Source organism: Carya illinoinensis, chromosome 1, assembly GCF_018687715.1.
Source record: "Carya illinoinensis cultivar Pawnee chromosome 1, C.illinoinensisPawnee_v1, whole genome shotgun sequence".
NCBI classification, from domain to species: domain Eukaryota; kingdom Viridiplantae; phylum Streptophyta; class Magnoliopsida; order Fagales; family Juglandaceae; genus Carya; species Carya illinoinensis.
In genome coordinates, this window is record NC_056752.1 from 3450675 (window position 1) to 3473006 (window position 22332).

A 22332-nucleotide genomic window follows, 5' to 3' on the forward strand; every position below is an offset into this window, starting at 1 on the left:
GTTTAGGCTATTGTTTAAGGCCACAAATGGAATATTTCAGCTAGCATACTTTGCGCTCTTGTCCCTGAGCCTCAAAACCAATAGGTTGATCCATATAGATCTCCTCGTCTAGTTCTCCATTGAGAATACAGTTTTCATAGACATTCAAAAAGTTCCAACTCTCAATATGCAACTATAGCTAGAATGAGACAAATGGAAACAAATTTCACGACAGACAGGGGAGAATGTTTCTTCATAATCTATGCCCTCTCTTTGGGTATATGCCTTTGCCATGAAACGAGCTTTGTACTTGTCAATTGATCCATCCACCTAGTGCTTAATTAAAAATAAAAATCATTTGTTTCCTATAGATTTGCTTCTAAGTGAAAGATCAACTAACATCCGAACTTAGTTCTTTGCCATAGAACTTATCTCTCATAGCAGCCAACCAATTATTTGAATCAAGTGAACTTAGGGCTTCCTTATAAAAATCAGTCTCATCACGGTCACACAAAGCACATATAAAAGATTTCCCTTCAATTTAATAACGACGAAAAGGCAAGTTAGCTTGCGTCATCATTGATAAAACTATTTCCAATAAGGTACGATTCCTTCTTTTCGCTACATCATTTTCTTGTGGTGTGTCAAAATTTGTTAATTGCCAGGGCATCCCATTTTCCTCACTTTGTCTCTGAAATTTTTTAGACAAGTATACAAAACCCCAATCAGCCCATAGAAATTTTAAATTCATTTATTTCTAACTCTCAACCAAGATAAACATAACTAAGGCGTGACTAGTCGTCTATAAAAGTGAGAAAATAAGATGCGTTATGGAGTGCCTTCACATTTTTAGGCCCACAAGTATCATAAAGGACTAGCTCTAATGGATAAGATGCCTTAGGAGCCTTTCCAAAAAGCTACCTATAGGCTTTACCAACTAAATAGGATTTACACACAGGTAGGCTTACATTAGCGAGAGACCCCAATAAGTATTTTTTAGCTAGTCTCGCCATTCTATCTTTCCTTATGTGGCCTAGTCTAGCATGATATTTCAATGTATTAGAAACATCATCATTATTCGAAGTCATAAAAGAAAGTGAGGAATTATCTAAATCTAACATAAAGAAACCATTCAAAAGAAAACCAAAAGTCCTATCCAAATAAAGGTCCAGGTGAGAGCCATCAAAGTGAAAAGTAAAACCAGGTGAGCACCAGGTGTGTAAAGCACATCATGCAAAATTAAACAGTGCCCTAGATGCATCTGAAGTTGGTGCCAACTTTAAGCACTTTCTCTTGAGTTCCGTTATCTAATATAACGTACTGTTGACCAGTCAGTATTCTTCTATACCCTATTAATCCAACTCAATCTCAAGCTACATGTATGGTTGCTCCTGTGTCTACAATCCATTCAAGGATTGAGTGAGTAACAAAAATATGTGAATAAATATAAGTAATGAGAGAGTTGTGTTTAGTGTATACATTGTTTGCCTTTGTGCAGTGACGAGCAAAGTGTCCCACTTTTCCACAGTAATAACACTATAGTTTGGACTTGTCCTTGCTAGCGCATTTGCCTCTATTGCGCTTTGCTAATTTTCCATCCTGTGGCCCAAGACTATTTGTCATTGTAGCAAATCTCTCATGTTGCTTGCGTTTAGGCCTAAATGCCTAGCACTTCCCAGCTTGGGTAATAAGAAGAGTACTACAGCTCACATCTATGCGCTCAGCCTCTAGATCCAAATGGCAAGATATATTAGCAAGAGTCTTAATATTCTCACAGTTTGTTAAAACAAGCTACATTTGCCCCCATGTTGACTCAGGTGAAGAACGTATCATAGTAGTAACTTGCTCTTCATCAAAAAGATTATTGCCAGCAACCTTTCGATCACAGATCAAGGCACACTCATTAAAGCAGCGTACATAAAACTTTCATTTAAAGAGTTTCTTGATAGGGTGGTTAATTAATGATGGGGTGATTAATTAACTTCCCCAGAAGTTAATTAATTGCTAGTGATGAAAAGTTAATTAATAGCTTGTAACTCCTCACCCATATGAACACTACATGGATTATGAGGTAGCCATTACTAAGAGCATTAGTATTGATGTAGGCACATGTAAAGGCAAAATTTGGTGAAAATCACATATTTTGTCTTTTGCCTATTTCATTCAAGAGAGATTCTCACATTCAATTATCCATTTGTTAGCCAAAATAATATTAGTTTAGTCCTAGTTTGTTTTTAATAATTTTTTGTATATTTTTAATTATATTAACCTTATGTTAGTTAATAATTAAATTATTATTTGCCAACTATTTTTTTTTTTTTCAATCGAATAATATTTTGAAGGAGATAGAGAAATAATTCATAAAATAGTCAATAGATGAGGAATTGTAACCCTTCAAATATTTAGATTTACTATAACTTGTAAGGAAAAAAATGCATTTGCCTCTTCCAATGTAGATAATTTAGTGAGATTGTTAGTTAATTTTTAGTTTGTATTTATATTTGCCTACACCAATGCTATTAAGGGTAGTGAAACCTGTAAGTACAATGGCCTAGATTTGCATTGGTGATTTCAATGAAATTTTGAGTCAACATGAAAAGATGGAGGCTGTCACCAGACCTTACAAACAACTAGTGGCCTTTCGAGAGGTTATTGAGGATTGTGCATTATCTACAATCAATACTCAAGGCTTGAAATTTACCTGGTCAATAAAAGGAGTGGCAGAAGATTTACCAAAGAAAGATTGGACAGAGGTCTGGCTAATGCTACCTGGAAACTTAAATTCCCTTCTATAGTCTGTCATGCCTTACCTGCCATTAAGTCTTACCACTACCCCCTTCTAGTTCAGATGGTTAACCAGCCTCGAGAATGTAGGAGTATCCACTCTACCTTCAACTATGAAGCTGCCTAGTCTCTAAAGGATGATTGTTCTACCACTATTAAGGTGGCATGGTCTAAACCAGTAGGGGGTACTGATGCTAGCTCTATTCTCAGAAGCAAGCTCACTCATTGTGCAACAACATTAAAGGACTGGATTTCCTTGAAGAAAAGAGAAGGCCATTTCCCTATAAGGCAAAAGCTAGACAGAATAGCTGGTCTTCAAGGCATTGACAAGGGCAATCAAAAATTAACAATCCAGCAACTTCAATAAGACATTGAACAAGAATTGGCAGAGAAGGAGCTAAAGTGGCGACAGAGGGCTAAGCAACACTAGTTACAAAAGGGAGATAGGAACACTCAGTTCTATCACCAACATGCTAACCAGAGGAGAAAAACCAATTCCATCTCAAAAATCATGGATCAGCAGGGCAGGACAACCTTAGATAAGCAGCAGATAGCTACTGAATTTTTTGATTATTTCTCTAAGCCTTTCTCTTCCTCAAAACCAATTTCATCCCAAGAGTGTCTCTAAGGCATGGAACCACGAGTTACTGAGTCCATGAATAATAGATTACTGGCTCTATTTACAGAAAAAGAGGTCAATGATGTAGTACAAAAAATAAACCCACTAGGATCTCCAGGCCCTGATGGGTTTCCAGCACACTTTTATCAAGTCCATTGGGATAGCATTGAAGGAGAGGTAAGTAAGTTTGCCCTGAATATATTGAATAGAAGAGGATCATTAGCAGGTGTGAATGATACCTTAATTGCTTTGATCCCTAATTAAGCTGAAATATTGCATAGTTTAGCTATTTAAAACCAATGTATTTTAAATTCTTTGTGACACTATTATTGGTTTTAGATAGAAAAATGGTTAATAAGCATAAATACGAGTTGTGATTTTTAATTGATTGATATCATGTTTATGCTTAATTTTATAACTATGATTAATGGGACAATATTTCCTCAAATATATAGTTTATTTTTTATAATCTATTTTCCTTTTAATTTATTTTTGAGTGTTAATTATTTTTTTTATTTTCAGCTTAAATAAAATTCAAATGGGATCCGGTTGGAATTTTTGACTAAAAGTTGAGAAGAATGAAGAGAAGGAAGTGTACTTTAGCAGCTAAAAAAAGAAAATACGAAGATTTTTGGTGGAGTGTGAACATAAAGATTGAGGCGGCAACTTCTTGTTATTTAGCTTGATAGGAGGTGAAGACTGAAAGCTACATTCGGTGCTGTAAACGTGCTAAGTAGATCAATCAAATATTTGGAAGCTCTCGTGTCTGTTGGTGCAGTTAAAGTGGACGGAATTGGAGTTAAGATTGCCGTGCTTGACTTGTGGAGTTGGTGGTGATTATTTGTGAGAAGTCGGCTGGAGTGAATTGGGATTGGAGGAGTTTGGCACCGACTTGAGGCAGCTATATATATATATATATATATATATATTGTTGAACGGAGAAGAAAAGGTGAGTTGGTGAGTAGTAAGGCTAGAGAACGTGAAGGAGTGAGAGGTTCCGTGCTTGGTTTGAATTGAGGAGAGGAAATCGGTGCTTGATTGAATAGATGAGAGAGGAGAAATCGGTGGGATTATTTCTTTATTCTTCAAGAGGCGGCTAGTTGGGAAAAGTGGAGTGTGAATGTAACTAGAGGCAGCTAGCTGGAGTTGTTCCAGTTTGAATTTTCAGTAGGTTGAAAAGCTTTTATGAGAGAGTTCGGCTATTTTTAAAGATATTTTCCTTGCTATAAAAGGAGGTACGTTCGGGTTGGAGTTTTATTATTGAAAAAGAGGGAAGAAACATAGAGAGAGAAGTGTGGGACGGTTGGAGGTTGGACGTGGAAGTCTGTAGGCGAGAGAGAGTTTTTGAAAAGGGAAGAGCAAGTCGGTTTCTTAAGTGGTAGTGTCAGTTATTTTTATTGGTGGGAATAAATTTGTTGCGTTGTGAAAAGGAAGAGAGGGAGTCGGTGAGTTGGGATCAATTGGATTTGAAGGGAGTCGGCTGGAATTAGTTTGATGTTGCTGAAAGTGCAGGGGCACGTGGGGATTTGAGAGATGTAGTGCTTGAGTTTTCAACCGAGTTTCAGTTGGAGAATTTTTGAGTCGGTGTGGGACGGACTCAGCTCTTTGTTTTTATTTTCATTATGTTGGTTTCCATTTCTTTGCTTTTCATTCGGAGTGGATGTTTTTCATTTGTGGCCTGAAGCTCTCTTTCTTGTTGATTCATTTTCATTTAGAAAAGACGGATGGAATTTAATCTCTAGTTCTGATTTATTCTTCTGTATCAGCTGGACTTTCAGATTTTATTACTTTCAAGTTATTTTCTAATATTTCTCGTGTTTCATTTTAGTTTTCTTTTATGGAAGATATTTATGTAATTTCTATAGTACTTGTAATAAATATGTTTGGCTAAATTTTCATACTAAGGTTAGAGGTGAAGTTTAATAAATTTAAATATTGTTTTCGGATCCACGTATAATTTATTTGTGAGCTTGATCGATTGAAGGATTTTATTATTGGATATTTTGATTATCTATATATTTATCTTGATTCATTTTGATTTCCGAATACAGTGAATGCTTGAGGAATCCTTGTGGTATTCAAATAGATTTGTAAATGTTTTAATCATCAATCGTTCACGCTCAATCATAAGCGACTATTTTTCTTGATCTTAAATGCTAAATCTTCTAATTAAATGGAATCATTATTCTAGTTTAATTGAAGTAAATCGATCGGAAACAATATCATAAATTATTAGATGGATCCTCGAAACCTTAGTCTTTCTCCATATCAATTCATTTTATTATTTTAGTTTAATTAAGTTATTTTATCAATCTTCATTTGATTGCACGTTTCTTTTAATAATTTCATTTCATTGTCTGAATTTATTTTCTTTATCACAAAAGTCAATCCCTGTGGATTCGATCCTGTAAGATACTACAACACCTGTATACTTGCAGGTAAAACTGCACTAAATTTTTTGTTCATTAATTTGAGTCAAAGTTTAGACGCAACAATCCCAAAAGTTAAGGAGCCAAAAAGGGTCACTAAATTCAGACCAATTAGTTTATGTAATGTAAGCTATAAAATAGTTGCTAAGGTCTTGGCTAATAGGATCAAGTTGATCCTGTCTGAAGTCATATCTTGGAACCAAAGTGCATTTGTACCCGGAAGACTCATTACTAATAATGTATTAGTTGCATATGAGACCATATCAACAAAGATGAAAGGCATAGTGGGTTATATGGCTCTCAAGTTGGACATGAGCAACGCATACGATCGAGTAGAATGGGATTTCCTCAAATCTATGATGGAAAAGATGGGTTTTAATCATAGATGGATATCCCTTATTATGAGATGCATCACTTCAGTTTCATACTCCATTTTAGTCAATAGAGAGGCAACTTTGCCTATCACCCCATCAAGAGGCATAAGGTAAAGGGGTCCCCTATCCCCTTATTTATTCATCCTCTATGCAAAAGCTCTCACATGCTTACTTAACCAGGCTGAACACATTGGTAGTATTTCTAGCATACCACTTGGAATAGGTCCAACTTGTGTAAATCATCTGTTTTTTTTTTTTTTACAGATGATAGCCTTATATTTTGCAAGGCCAATTCTTTGGAATGGAATAGAATGATGTATATTCTGGAAGTATATAAAAAGGCCTCAGGTCAGGTGATAAACAAAGACAAAACTTCAATATTTTTCAACCAAAATACTCCCTCAGAGGTGAAGCAAACCATCTTAAGAATCTCAGGTATTAAAGCTTCAGGCAACTTTGAAAAATACTTAGGGTTACCTACCATGCAAGGGAGATCAAAGGGAGCAGCATTCAATTCACTCATAGATAGAATCTGGCACAAGATCATAAATTGGAAAAACAAGTTCTTGTCGACTGCAGGAAAAGAAGTTCTCTTGAAGGCTATCCTGCAAGCTATCCCAACTTATTCTATGGGAATCTTCTTGCTACGCATGTCGATAGCCAAGAGGCTCAACCAATTGCTGAGGAAATTCTGGTGGGATTTTAATGAAGACCATTCCAAGATACAGTGGATAAATTGGGCAAAATTAAGTCAAGGGAAGGATAGAGGAGGGTTAGGGTTTCGAGCAATTAGGAGTTTTAACATTGCAATGCTAGCCAAACAAAGTTAGAGGCTTATTCAGAATCCAGATTCATTACCAACTCGAATTCTCAAACAAAAGTACTTTCCTAATGGCAATCTAATGGAAGCCAAGATGGGGAATAGGTTCTCATACACATGAAGGAGCATACTAACTGGGCTTCAGTTACTTAAAGAAGGGCTTGTGTGGAAAATTGGGAATGGTCAACAAGTCAAGATATGGGAAGACAAGTGGATTCCTCAAGCTCATACATACAAGATTCAGACCATCAGGCAGGAGGGAACAAGCCAGTTTCTGGTTGCAGACTTGATTGACCATGAATTGAAGACATGGAAGGAACCATGTCTGAAATCCCTTTTCTCTACACACGAAGTTGAGGTAATTAAATCTATCCCTATAAATCTAGGTGGGAGAAGTGATCAACTAGCTTGGTGCTATACTACCAACAATAGGTTCTCAGTAAGGAGTGCATACCACCTACATATGGAAATGCAGATTAGAAATAAAGGAGGACCCTCTACTTATAGGGAAAGTTTTGCAAATTGGAAAGCTATGTGGAAGATTCCAGTACCTTTAGCAGTGAGAATGTTCATATGGAGAGCTTGTAATGAGGCATTGCCTATTATGGGTAACCTGAATAGAAGACATGTTGTGCCTGACAGCTGTCCAATTCGCAAGACTGAAATGGAAACTACTGGGCATGTTTTATGGGGGTGTGAGGTTGTAAAGGATGTTTGGAGTCAAGGGTGTTAGAAGGTCCAGAAAATGCCAATCAATGGCTCTTCATTTCAAAGTATATGGGGTTATTTTGTTGAACATTTAAATGAGGAGGAAATCATGGAAGTGGTAATGATCAATCGCTTAATATGGACTAGGATGAATGATTGTGTACATGGCAAAGGTTTCTTGCACCCTAACTTGCTTCTTAAAAGAGCCAAAAGAGATAGAAATGTTTAAGAGCAATTAGAATCGGCAAGAACCTGATCTACTTAGAACAAGTACTCAGGACTCTGTTATGGGGGTGAAACCCCCTCCATGAAGCTATAAGATGAATTGGGATGTGGCCACCAACAACAGAAAAGGTATCATAGGTATTGGGGCCATCATGAGAGATAATGCTGGGCAGGTCATTGGAACCATCCAAGCAAAACGAGTGTTGAATGTGAATGCATTTAGTGGGGAGGCTTATGCCATGATGATGAGTGTATTATTTTGCAAGGACATAGGTGTCTCTACTTTCATTCTTGAAGGTGATGCCATGCAAGTAGTCAATCTGTTAAATGGGAAACAACTTGATTCAAGCTCTGGAGGCTTAATCGTAGAGGATGCCAAAGGGGTGTTGATTCTATTGAACCAATTTGCAAAATGGTCTGCAGCCCATGTGAAGTGGGAAGGGAATAGAGCAGCACATCATCTAGCTCAGAATGCACTAAATCTCTGTGAAGACTTGTTTGAACTTGAGGAAATTCCATGTTGTGTTCAACAGATTGTAAGAGATGAGATGTTGTAATCTTTTATTAGAGAAATGAAATGTTCGTCTTTCAAAAAAAAAAATGCTATTACTCTAAAAAGCACATTAAACTATGAATATAAAATAATAATGTTATATATAAGACTAAAGTGACTTGTGGAAAAATGGTGCAAAAACTACTTTTTATTTTGACGCGATTAATTTATTTTATTTTATTTTATCGAAATGGCTGCAATTTGCAATTTTGCATCCCGTGAATCAATTTTGCTAAACAGAGTTGCTAGGTACAGTCATAATATACAAGCAGCGTGTAAACGAATGTACGGAAATAATTAAAAAAAGAAAAAAAGAAAAATGAATACCTCTCTTTCTCTTTCTTCTTTCTCCTCTCTGTTTGTTTTCTAATCTCTTTCTCGCCTCTAGTTCTTCTTTCTCGCCATCTTCTTCTCCTATTTTATTTCTCTCAAACTTGTCTCCGCTGTCCTTCACCGACCCTATATCATCTTCATTTTGCCAAAACCACCCAACACCGACAAACTCTCTTTGATCTATTCCTCCCGCTCTCTCTCTCTCTCTCTGTCTCACACACACACACACACATATTTTAGTCTTCTTAGATTATTTTTTTAGTCCTGTCCATCTGCTGCTGGTTAGATTTTCTTTTCGGTGGAAAAATTTCAGGTTGGTTTTAAGATGTCCCACCATCCCATAGCATTCAATCAAAGGTTTTTTTCATCTTTTTTTTATTTGTTTTTTTGTCTTAAAACCTGGATCTTTATGGATAAGCGCAAGCGGTTAGCCGTTTGAAATGGATTTAAAGGCAAATAGATTCAACTTTTTTTATTATTCTAAAAAGTTGCCACAGCTTGCTGTCGTCTTCAACTAGGGAGGGAGCACGGAACGATATCTTCAAGACCTTTAATGGAACTTTGCACTGATACGAAGCTGAAGATCTACATTAGGAAGACGATTCTGGGCGCATCATTTACTTTTTCTTTTCTTTTTTTCCTTCTTCTTAACTCGTCTCTCTCTCTCTCGCTCTTAGCTTTTTCTCTTAAGTCTTAAGTCTGGATCGGCCATGACGTTTGTTCCTTTAAGCACTTATTAAATGACAACGAACAAAAGTAAAGAGATATCGAAAAAGAGAGGAGAGAGAATTAAAAAAAATTATTATTAAATGGCCGATTACGTGTCGTTTGTATGCGGCGCTTGCAAAAGGCATTTCCCTTTGCTAAAAGAATCATGAATTAGCTATGTTTACAGTTGGAGGCAAAGCACGTCACCTGAAGACAGACTCGTGAGAGACATGACCACTGGACATCTTTCGCTCCACTCTCTCCCTCCACTATCTCCAAGAGTAATTCTCAAAGCTCCACTCCCGAAGCATAATAGCACCTTCGGCGCACGCAGAAGAATCATTACCCCGCCGTGCATAGTCTGCTCGAACAGAGGCCAAAGACAAAGCCAAAGCCGAAGCCGAAGCCGAAGCCAAGACGACTACCATGTGTAATGTTCTTGATCTTACAACAATCAAGAACATACTGTAACCCTCGAATGCGAAACTCAGAAATGTAGCAACACAGACACAGAACTCAGTTAACCACATACACAGAACACGAATCAAGAATGAATTGAATGCAAGATTCCCTACTTGAATCTTGACAAGGAATTTTCAAGGAATTCCCAACCTCCAAATTGCATTAAAGCTCAAGATTCCAGATACCATTTACACAGGCCATGCACTGCTTTTATAACCGCAGTACATAAAGACTCAAAATGCAAGACTACAATATAAAACGAACTCACAATCTCTGAAATTGAAACGCACCGTATCGCTACACAGCTTTAATGAACTAAACAACACATACAAACAAAACACAACGTATTACTAAAAATGCAACTACAAGTCGTCGAGCTTTCCTTGGCAGTTAAATCTGTTACAGCCTCTTCACTCCCGCTGCTGCTGATCTGCACACAGTCCTCTTCACCTCTTCATGATCTCGCCCCCAAGCACCCGTGACAATCTCCTCCTCTTCAAGAGCCTTGCCCCCAAGGCACCCGTGACACTTTACAACACCGTGCCTACTAAATGAGGGTATAAAGACCTCAGTTTGTACAATAATTCCCAAGAATTATTCTCCATATCAGCACCTACCCATTTCACTAATACTTCGGTGACAGCATGGTTACCTACTTTCTTCATTCTCCTCTCCATAATCTTTTCAGGTTCAGGCTGAATCACCCCTTCATCATCAACAGGAGGAAGTGTAGACAAGGGAACAATGTGCTCCCCTACTTTTTTCTTTAAGCAAGATACATGGAATACTGGATGAATTCTTGATGAGGATGGTAACTGCAGTTTATAAGCAACTGAACCTATCTTTTGACTGACTTGAAAGGGGCCATAGAACCGAGGGGCTATTTTCATGTTATGCCTCATAGCCACTGATTTTTGTCTATAAGTTTGAAGTTTCAAAAACACCCAATCTCCAACCTCAAAGTTTCTCTCTGATCTTTTTCCTATCAGCATACAATTTCATTCGATTTTGAGCTTTAATCAAATTCTCCCTCAGTAATGACAGCAACTGTTCTCTAGATTTTAATTGCTGGTCAACAGCAGCATTTGCAGTAGTGCCTGCTACATACGACAGCAACCTGGGGTGTGGCATGCCATATAATGCCTGAAATGGAGTCATGCCTGTGGAGGCATGCACAGTTGTGTTGTAATGCCATTCAGCTAAGGGAAGCCAAGTACTCCAATTATTTGGTGTAGAGCCACTGTATGCCCTCAAGTATGCTTCAACAGCCTTGTTCAAAGACTCAGCTTGTCCATCAGTTTGAGGATGGTAAGCTGAACTCATAGTTAAGAGAGTGCTCTGCATCTTAAAAAGCTTCTGCCAAAATGAACTTGTAAAAACAACATCACGATCTGATACAATTGTCTGAGGCAGACCATGCAACTTGAAAACACCAGAGAAAAAAATTTCTGCAACCTTAGATGCTGTATATGGATGAGCCAAAGGAAAGAAATGACCATACTTGGTCAATCGATCTACCACTGTAAAAATAACTGTCATGCCTTTAGAAGAAGGAAGGCCTTCAATAAAGTCCATATCTATATCTAGCCAAGGATTCTGAGGAATAGGTAAGGGCTGAAGCAACCCTGTAGGTAAAGTATTTTCAAATTTGTTGACTTGACAAACTTGGCATTCTTTCACCAACCTTCGTATATCCCTTCTCATGCCAGGCCAAAAAAAATCAAACTTAGCCCTCTGTAGAGTCTTATGATACCCCACATGCCCCGCCTCTGGACTGTAGTGTATATACTGCAACACTTGTTTCTGAAATGCTGAACCAGGAACAATCACAATCTTGCCATTTTTCAGAAGTAGGCCTTGCTGCAATGAAAATCCTCCTGAGGTCTGTTCTCCTTTCTATAGTGCCTCAATCAACTGAGTAACATGAGAAGACTCTAGGTAACTTTGCTTCAACTCTGTTATCCACACAGGTGTTGGAAAAGAGATTAATGCCAAAGTAGCAGACTCATCTTCCATCTTTCTTGAAAGTGCATCAGCTACTTTGTTGTCCCTACCTCTTTTATATTCAACCTTAAAATCATAACCCATAAGCTTGGAGATCCACTTATGTTGAGCTTCTGTAGCTATCTTCTGCTCCAACAAGTGTTTTAAGGCCTGCTGGTCAGTCTTGATCTTGAATGGCTGACCCAATAAGTATGGTCTCCATTTACCCACTGCACTCACAAGTGCTAAAAACTCTTTTTCATATGTGGATAAGAGTAAGGCCTTACCCTTAAATGCTTTACTAAAATAAGCAATGGGTTGATTGTTCTGCATTAACATAGCTCCTAACCCAATTCCAGATGCATCACACTCAATGGAAAACTCTTGAGAAAAATCTGGCAGTTTCAAAACTGGTGGTTTGAGCTACAGCATTTTTGAGGTGGACAAAGCTGTTTCAGCTGCTTCAGTCCAAGTAAAAGAGTTCTTTTTCAACAACAATGTCAATGGAGCAGCTATAGAACCATAATTTTTGATAAACTTCCTATAATAACCAGTTAGGCCTAAAAACTCTCGTAAAGCCTCAACTGTTTTAGGAAGGGGCCACTCTAGCATGGCTAAAATCTTGGTAGGATCTACTTTAACACCCTCACCAGAAATAATATGGCCTAAATAGTCAACCTCCATAACTCCAAATCTACATTTAGACCTCTTAGCAAACAATGTATGTTGCTGTAAAACAGATAGAACTGTTTTCAAATGCTCCAAGTGTTGATTTAAATCTTGGCTGTAAACCAAGATATCATAAAAAAAAACCAGGACAAACTTTCGAAGGAAAGGCTTGAATACATGATTCATTAATCCTTGAAAGGTATCAGGTGCATTAGTAAGCCCAAAAGGCATTACTAAAAACTCATAATGGCCTTCATGAGTTCTAAAAGCTGTTTTGGGAATATCTTCTTCTTTCACTCTAATTTGATGATAACCTGATCTTAAATCAAGTTTAGAAAAATACTTTGCTCCATAAAGCTCATCAAGAAGCTCATCAATCACAGGGATTGGAAACTTATCCTTGATAGTTTCCTTATTGAGGGATCGGTAGTCCATGCACATCCTCCATGTACCATCAGCTTTTTTCACAAGGAGGACAGGTGAAGAAAAAGGGCTTTGGCTTGGCCTAATTACCCCATTAGTCAACAAATCTCGCACAATTTTCTCAATTTCTGTTTTTTGGTAGTGAGGGTATCTATAAGGTCTCACAGAAATTGGGGTAGTGCCATCTTTTAAAACAATTTGATGATCAAATTGTCTAGGTGGAGGTAACCCAACTGGTTCCTCAAAAGCACCTTTATACTGTTGTAAAACTTCTTCCACTGCTGGTAAGAGCTGCTGCTTTTTAGTGTTATCTTGAACAACAAGTTGCAATAACCAACCTTACTGTCCAATGAAGGAAGATTTCATCATATGCACCCCTGCCTCTACTTGCAGTTTCTCAGTTAATAATCCCTGCAACAACAACTCCTTATCACCCACTTTAAACTGCATTGACATATTCGAAAAATCCCATTGAATAGGTTCCAAAGTTCTGAGCCATTGAACACCTAGTACAATGTCACAGCCCCCAAGGTTAGTACATGAAAAGGAACCCTGAACTTAGTCCCTTGCACACTAATTATTTCTTCACATCTCCCACTACTTATTATTCTAGTGCCATTAGCTACTTTCACCTGCAAACTCCTATCTTCAATAACCTTCAGATTGGCAGCTTGTACTACCACTGGATCTAAGAAATTGTGAGTGCTTCCTGAATCCACCAAGATTTCACAAGAGAATGACCCAATTTTTCCTACCAACTTCATAGCATTACTGCTCATGCAACCTGAAATTGCATGAATAGACACCTCTAGTTCCTCAAAACTTTTCTGCACTAATCCCTTAGATTCTGGCAGCAACTGTTCTACATCCTCTCCCACATTATCAAGCATTTCCTGATCCTTACCATTTTCACCATGGAGAAAGTACACCTTAGGTTTTTTACAAATATGGCTGGGGTTCCATTTTTCTTCACAATGGAAACACAACCCTTTCTTTCTTTTCTCATCTATGTGAGTAGAGTTGACCTTCTTAAAAGGAAACCAACCCTTCAGATCTTTATTAAGCCCATCGACAGGCTTTTCACTATTAATTGGCCATTTATCAGCAAAGTAACTATTTTGCCTCCAAGACTTCCTTGTAGACAAAACATATTCTTCTTGCAATTTAGCTAGGCCAAAAGCAACCCCAAGATTCAAGGGATTGAACATCTTCACAGGAATTCTGATTTCATCCTTCAACCCACTAATGAAACAACTCATCTTGTGCCTTTCGGATAAACCTTTCAACCTATTTGCCAATGCCTCAAACTGAGCTGTATACAAACTAATAGATGTAGTTTGTTTTAACCTTGTTAAAGCTTCCATTGGATCATCAAAAGCTGATGGTCCAAATCTTGCTTGTAAAGACACCACTAATGACTCCCAAGAATTAAAGAGGCCTAATTCTAAGACATTTTGATACCACACCAATGTCTCTCCTTCCATGTGGTGAAATGCCACCATCAACTTCTGATGGAAGGGAATTTGGAAACAATAAAAGTATCGGTTGGCCTTGAAAATCCAACCAGCAGGGTCATTTCCACTAAAACGTGGAAATTCGAGTCTAACACTTCTCTGAAAAACAGTTCTGTCACCATTATTCCTTGGTTCACCAGACACTTCGCTTTCTCTAAAAGAATTGACATTAAGAGATTCAACTAAAGAACTCAACATATTCGACATGTGATCTACCTTTTCAGTTATTCCCGAGATTGTTTGATGATGTTGATCCAATTGCTTCTGAACCACTTCCTGTTGTTTTTGATATTCTTCTATTTGAATTTTCAACGCTGCACGTGTTCCTTCAGCCATTGCTACGAATTGTAAGGATCGACTACTACTGATACCACTTGTAACGTTCTTGATCTTACAACAATCAAGAACTTACTGTAACCCTCGAATGCGAAACTCAGAAATGCAGCAACACAAACACAAAACTCAGTTAACCACAGACACAGAACACGAATCAAGAATGAACTGAATGCAAGATTCCCTACGTGAATCTTGACAAGGAATTTTCGAAGAATTCCCAACCTCCAATTGCATTAAAGCTCAAGATTCCAGATACCATTTACACAGGCCATGCACTGCTTTTATACCCGCAGTACATGAAGACTCAAAACGCAAGACTACAATATAAAACGCACTCACAATCTCTGAAATTGAAACGCACCGTATCGCTACACAGCTTTAATGAACTAAACAACACATACAAACAGAACGCAACGTATTACTAAAAATGCAACTACAAGTCGTCGAGCTTTCCTTGGCAGTTAAATCTATTACAGCCTCTTCACTCCCGCTGCTGCTGATCTGCACACAGTCCTCTTCACCTCTTCATGATCTCGCCCCCAAGCACCCGTGACACCATGCCACTCACAAAGCTCTCAACTCCAAAGGCCGCACCCCAAGGAAATCTCTTGGCCAGGTCCTCCCCCATATTCCATCTACTCCACTTTTTACTTTTTCCGACAAAATTTAAACGAATTTCCCTAAATCTTTCGTCTTTGTTTGGTTCCCGAGAAAATGTTATTATAAATGACAATTCCAAACGCTTCCTTTGTAGATGTAGCAGAAAGATGAGAGAATTCAAGATAATTTAATTTCTTAGTGATTTCGCCTAAAATTATGCTTGTCCGGTAACGTAGTTGTTTGGTGTTAACTCTCGATTCGAGAAAATTTCCCAATGAATGAGTTTCTGTGACTGCAGCATTATATGTTGAATAATGAGATCAATGAGCAGCTTGCGAGTGCGGCCAATGTTGAAGAAGGCGATGTGGTGCTAGAAATTGGGCCCGGGACGGGCTCTTTGACTAACGTTCTCATCAATTCCGGTGCCATTGTTCTTGCCATTGAAAAGGTTTGTTCGTTAAAAACCAATGCTTGGTCTTTAGCTCCACTCATCTACTCTATAAGAAGGAACGTTGCAAAATTTTGAGCGTACATGCATGTGCTTGGTTGCACATGCTTTCCTTGGCTTGTAATGCAATTAGCATTATCATAAGCCTAATACGTAAGCAAGCAAGCATGAGACAAATATGTCTTGCAAGTAACTACAGAAAATCTATTTATTCGGATAGAAATCCTTCCCTTTGCCTCAAGATTGACCTTTTGGTCTGATATAGCACACTTGTTAGTGAAAAGGTTAAATTATAATGCTATTCCGAAATTGTTTGACTTTTGATAAGAGTATTGTTTGTGAAAAAAATGTGAGGGTGATGGAATGAGAAATTCTTTTTCTTCTATATTGATTCCATAGACTTACTTTGTACATTTTTCATGATCTTTAGGATCCCCACATGGCTGCTATTGTGAGTGAAAGATTTGCAAGCACAGACAGGTTGAAGGTAAAGTATGACTTTCGTGATCGCTTAAGCTGTAAATAGTATTGATATATTCTCACTGGTTTCTCCTGGCAGAGACGCACGTATCTTTTTCTCCAAAGCATTAAAATAATTTGGCTCAATTAACTCAAATGGTAACAATTTTAATGCATCTTACAGTTTGCACTATGGGAAGTGCTTTTGGACTGTAATAGTTAAACAAAATTGAAGAAAGCATGAGAACAATGTTGTTTCACCTCTTTCATTCTACAGCAAGTCTTTCCCAAAATGCTTTTTGAAGTAATTTTTCTGCAAGTTAGAAGTTATAAATTGAAGTTTGGTATCAATTTCCAATCCACCATATACTTGAATTGTTACCTTATGCATATGCGTCTTTGGAAAAACCAGAGAATGTTGTGTATTATAGTTGTGTATACAATTAATGTAGCTGAAAACGTTTTTGTTGACAGAACTTAAGCAGTGTCAGGTAGGAATTAACGATTTACAATCTTCAATGAATGACTCTAGATGGCTACGTGAAGAATTAATCATTTAAACTCTTCAGTGTCCAGTAGAAAGGTTTTTATGTTTCCCTTATGACTGAATTGTTGGTATTTTTCACTTAGATTTCCATGTGTATGGTAAAGTGCCCGATGTCATTTTAACTGTCAGCATTCTATGTGGATACTTAATGGGTTTATGCATATTTTTTGTGCGAGATCCTATGTTTTCTCATTGTCAATTATATGTTGTCGATGATGTTGACTGCTTTAATTGAACTGTGTAGGTTTTGAAGGAAGACTGTGTGAAATGTCACATTCGCTCCCATATGTTGTCTTTTTTGGGAAGCATAAAGTCGTTGAATCATTCAAAATCAAGATATGCAAAAGTGAGAATCCTACTTTTATGTACGCTAGTTACATAATTATGCAATGCATGGGAATAACTAGATATTAAATGAAAAATAATACTTGTAACTAATTTAGCATGACCTTGAGCCATTATGGAATAGATAGAACTTTTCAAAGAGTGTCAATGTCAGTACCTTGATATCTATAATTTTGGTTGAGCACATTGATCTTCTCTCATCTTGCTTTCCTTTATTTCTATATAAGTGATGGAGACCTCACAAACTCTACTGAAGTCGAGAGAGACCAAGAATTATTTATATAATGTGCCAAAATAACCTAACTATCAAGAGTCATATCTAACTTATAGACTCATTAACTTAAAATGCAATGACCTATATACATACATTACTTGCAAAAATAAAAAGGTGTGAGTTGAAAAACCAAAAAGATGTGCTTAGAAAACTTAAACACTACTAACATTAAATGAAAATTATTAATTTAATTAGATATATTATTTTACTTTTGAAAACTTTGACTTAATTAAATATATCAGCAAACATTATTTAATAACATGATGAGGGAGTGGGTGATAATAGGCATGCTTTCAAAATTACATATTGCAGTAGTTTTAATTTTTATTTGATAACATAATAGGGGATTGGATGATGTGGCTGAACTGGAGTAAAGCTTCGTGCTTCCAAAATTATAGTTTGTGTGATTTCAACATGATCTTGAATTTTTATTCACTAACATAATAGAGTGGAAGATGTGCTGGACAGTAGAAAAGCTCCATGCTTCCTAAGTTCTATATTAAAATTTTATTTCACCAAACCCCCAGGCCTTGGGCTTGAGGGTACGCTCCCCCTAGGTCTAAGGTTCAAATCCCCTTGGGTGCAAACAATCTCTAGGGCCGGTCGGACTGGGAGATTTTTCCCTTTAATTACCCGAGGTACACTTGCAAGAAACTCCTTGCCAAGGACCTGTGCACCCCCAGGATTAGTCGGGACACTGTTCTTGACAGTGGACACCCAGTGCCAATAAATAAATAAATAATTATTTCACCATGATCTTGAACGTGATCTCTAGTTGCTTTTGATTCATTAAAAGAACTGCATTTTCAATACCAAGAGGAAATGGATGCACAACCTGTCTGTTTAGCATAGAGTGTTAAATCCATTGCAGTTGTTCAGACTGGATGCACAATTAGTCAATTCCCTTTGTATGTGTCCAAGACGATACGGTGCACTTTTGTGTGTGTGTGCATTTTAACCTCTGCTCCAACTTCAAGTAAACACTAAAAAAAGAATAAAAGTTTGTTGTTCGCATCATATATTTATATATATATATATAACAATCTGTATAAGTTTGTTGTTTGTAGGTTGTCTCCAATATACCCTTTAATATTAGTACAGACGTAGTGGAACTGCTTCTTCCAATGGGTGATATTTTTTCGGAAGTTGTTCTTCTACTCCAGGTTAGTATTCCCTTTTATTTTCCTGTCTAGTATTCGGGTAGGTGTTGCATTTCTCTGATAGTTACTCTAAGAAGATTTGAGCTCATGATTAGATTTATTTTCAGGAGGAGACAGCAGTGCGCTTGGTGGAATCGTCCTTGCGGACATCAGATTACCGACCGATCAATTTCTTTGTCAATTTCTATTCAGGTATCCTTGCGAGACTGTAAACTATGTGGAATGCATATCTTAGCTGGCATTATGCTTTGTTTTGAGAAATTTATAATAAGCTTTTGGATGGTATTGCAACTGAGAATCTTTTTTTTTTATTTTTATTTTTTATAGGTAAACGAAAAAGAATCTATAACAATTAGATGATACATTTTTTTTTTTTTATATTGGTAAATTACTAAATTATCTCTGTACCTAGTGCTTATTGAAACATGACCTTACCATAACTGCTTTTCTACTGGAACTGTTTTTTTTACTTGTCTTTCTTCTTGGCAACATTAACTTACACAAGTGAAGCAATCAAAATGCAATCTGTAGAAGAGCCTTCAAAGTCTGGTGCTGTATAATTCTGTCCCTACCACTTACTCAGAATATTTCGCACAATTGTTTGTTCATATATAGCAAAATATTTTGCACAATTTTAAATATACTTGACATAGGCTTTCTGTATGTTTCTCAGATCCTGAATACAAGCTTAAGGTGCCAAGGACATATTTTTTCCCTCAGCCTAATGTGAGTGATTTTTATCCCATATATGCAGATAAATACTTCCAAAGATGGCAATGTATTTTTTTTTCTTGGAATAAACTTTGACTAACTCCTTGTCAATCTTGGCTTGGTCTCTCCACGTCCTATCATGAGCATAAAATGGATTCTGCAGATTTTAACAGATCTATAAATAGCGTAATTCTATGTGCATAATATGATGAGATAAAGGAGATGTACATAGCAAGATATTTCAAGAGAAAATTTTGAAAGATAATTATTAACAGAGCGAAAAAAATTTAGCTATAATTATTTCCTTGATTGTGGGGAAGAGGAGGCATAGCAGCAACATAAATTGGTGACAATATAGCTTGTTGTAAGTATTTTTTGGCAGTGAGCACAAAATTATTTGGTGAAAGTTGTTCCCAAAACTTATCCCTTTTCTCTTTAAACATCATCGCCTTTTACATTTTTGGAGGATAGAATCTTTTTTGCCTACCACTTTGGAGGTTTTATAAAGTACCTATGCAGTAACTCTAATTTGTATGCTCTCTCTGGATTTCCTGCTTTCAAACAAATCAATCAGTTTGTGGCCAGAGAAAAGCCTTTATTAGAGTACTGGTGAAAACCTATCATCAATGGTTGGTGTGTGAAGACTTTTGCTTCTCCATGGAGCTGACATCTATTTGTAACATACCTCCATTTTTTAGGAACAATTTGATATGCTTCTACTCATCTCTGTAAATGGTGGAACTTGACTAATCCTTGGTTTTTGGCACTGAGAATCACTAAATTCAAGCCTGCAGGGACACACATCAACCTGACCTTGAGGCATGGAACTTCTGACCCCTGGTTGTTAGCAGTTCCATCCTTCACTGTGGCAGCACTTAATAAAAGATCTTAGCTGTTATTTGGAATACATGCGGGTCAGAGAAGAGTAGGTTGCTTGGGGATAATCAATAATCACCAAGCACCAATTCTACTTCTCATCTTATTTGTAATTTATGTGCATTCAGGGAAACAAAGAACAAAAAATGCATCACTTTGCCTAATAATGCAGGTTAGCCTGATCCTTCTTATGTTCTTTAGGTTGATGCTGCTGTTGTTACATTTAAGTTGAAGCAAGCTGCGGAGTATCCCCAAGTTTCTTCCATAAAGAGCTTCTTCTCAATGGTACTGTCAATTTGTATATTATCCTTCTAAAATTTTCATATTTTTATTGTTCCAACAAACTTAACTAGTTTTGGTTCTAGCTATGGATGCGCTTTTTTTTGTCTTTTGTTATTGGTGTTACTCTTATTATTTTTATTCCTAGAAGACCAAAACTTAGAATTATGTTATATATTACACACTCGTCTTATTTTTAACACAATGTGCTAATGTAGGATTATTCATCAACAATTAGATCAGCTCTTATATTTTTAAAATAACAAATCCAAAGGTTGATAAATGATGTCACATCATCATCATAACGGGGTAGGAATTTGAAGAAAATGCAGTATTTATATCATTTTTCTAGAATTTAAGACTTATGCATGCAGCCTTTACTACATGGGCCAAGGCCATCTATATTGTTGATTATTCTTTTAACTTCTAGTTATATCAGTCTGAGGACTGCCTCGTTATTTCATTCTGGTAAATAGGTTTTTGCTTTTTTGTGGGAATATAGGTAAATTCTGCCTTCAACGGGAAACGTAAGATGTTACGGAGATCACTCCAGCACATATGCACATCCCTCGAAATTGAACAAGCTTTGGGAAGATTTGGTCTTCCAGCTACCGTAAGTATTGGGAATTAGAGGAGTTGATAGCTTAGTACTATGGTCATTTTTTTCTCTCCGAAAAGCTCGTTAAGTTGGCAATATCTCTGTTAATTAATCTTCCATGATTTTTGCAGTCCAGACCAGAGGAGCTTGCATTGGATGATTTCGTGAAGCTGCATAACTTGATTGCCAAAGAATAGTGCTTCTGGTTTTTATGAACGGCAACTTAAAGGCTGAAGTCCCAACACAGCCTGATATACCACATTGTGGAAATTGCACCAGAGTTAAAATGCAAACATGGTCCCAGATATTTCTACATGATTAACATCATGTCATCGTCCATGGCTGAAAGGTGAATTGGAGATGAAATAGGTTGTGGGCAAGTCTGCTTGGACGCATTTTGTGGGCCAAAGCGGCACACTTTGTGGCAGAAACAGCATTTATGAGCCCCAAAAGTCAAGTTCATGCAATGATTATAAGCATGGTGTGCACCATTACTCATCTTCCCCTGCAACCCCTGGTTCCTTTTTCCTTAATTTTTATTCCACCCATCTGATGGTACCATAAGTTGACTTTGACATGGAGACGAATATTTATGCACAAGTTTACAGATGTTATGATTTTGAAATGCTCTTACGAGAAGACAACAGGGAAATCAAATGGTTTCAAATGAACAATTTCTGTAAACGAACCTCTGCCAAGTGAAATACTCTTAAAAGAGTATCAAAACGATTTACCAGCAAAAATCCCCAAAATTTGGGTTTACTAGAGTGAGTTGAAGAATTTGCTGCTCATTCAAAGTGTTCCTGATGTTGTACTTCGAAAGTGACCAATAATTACCATAACACATTCTTGTCCCTATTTCATCAGAAATCAATTGAAATGTAAAACCTGCCCCCATCTCACACACACACACACACACACACACAAAAAACCAGAAAACGGGGCTGATTTAGTAAGTTAATGCACACTGCCCAAAATCACTTCTCTACGGTCTGTTCATAGCATAGGCAATGAAGATTTCCTCTGTTTCTACCCTGTATTTGCTCTATTTCTCCAACGTCCTTTGCTCCCTTAGCCATGAAACTGGTAGACAAGGTCCAAAGCCCTCAACCTCAT

At 37.2% G+C, this 22332-nt stretch overlaps 1 protein-coding gene across 3 annotated transcripts; it reads left to right on the forward strand.

The window, feature by feature from the left end:
* The first annotated feature begins 9740 nt into the window (after window positions 1-9740).
* On the forward strand, window positions 9741-22007 carry LOC122306231 (ribosomal RNA small subunit methyltransferase, chloroplastic-like). 3 transcript variants are annotated; one of them, XM_043118668.1, is made up of 12 exons: window positions 9744-9960; window positions 15479-15535; window positions 15818-15967; window positions 16398-16454; window positions 17218-17319; window positions 18660-18755; window positions 18860-18944; window positions 19263-19301; window positions 19426-19478; window positions 20541-20624; window positions 21121-21231; window positions 21348-22007. In XM_043118668.1, exons 1-12 carry the CDS (start codon window positions 9763-9765, stop codon window positions 21411-21413), a joined length of 1098 nt encoding a protein of 365 aa, XP_042974602.1. In that variant the 5' UTR covers window positions 9744-9762; the 3' UTR covers window positions 21414-22007. The 3 variants fall into 3 exon arrangements, 2 of the variants coding, with proteins under 2 accessions (XP_042974602.1, XP_042974606.1); XR_006241464.1 differs by lacking the exon at window positions 21348-22007 and having other exon boundaries at window positions 9741-9960; window positions 19263-19306; XM_043118672.1 differs by lacking the exon at window positions 19263-19301 and having other exon boundaries at window positions 9746-9960.
* Window positions 22008-22332: the final 325 nt, after the last annotated feature.

What these genes read in the sequence shown, in the direction of transcription:
- LOC122306231 (XM_043118668.1), top strand. Translation starts at nt 9,763, where the DNA reads ATGACCACTGGACATCTTTCGCTCCACTCTCTCCCTCCACTATCTCCA. An exon ending in CAAGCACAGACAGGTTGAAG is followed by an intron (nt 16,455 to 17,217) that starts GTAAAGTATGAC and finishes TGAACTGTGTAG; the next exon opens with GTTTTGAAGGAAGACTGTGT. An exon ending in TAAAGAGCTTCTTCTCAATG is followed by an intron (nt 20,625 to 21,120) that starts GTACTGTCAATT and finishes GTGGGAATATAG; the next exon opens with GTAAATTCTGCCTTCAACGG.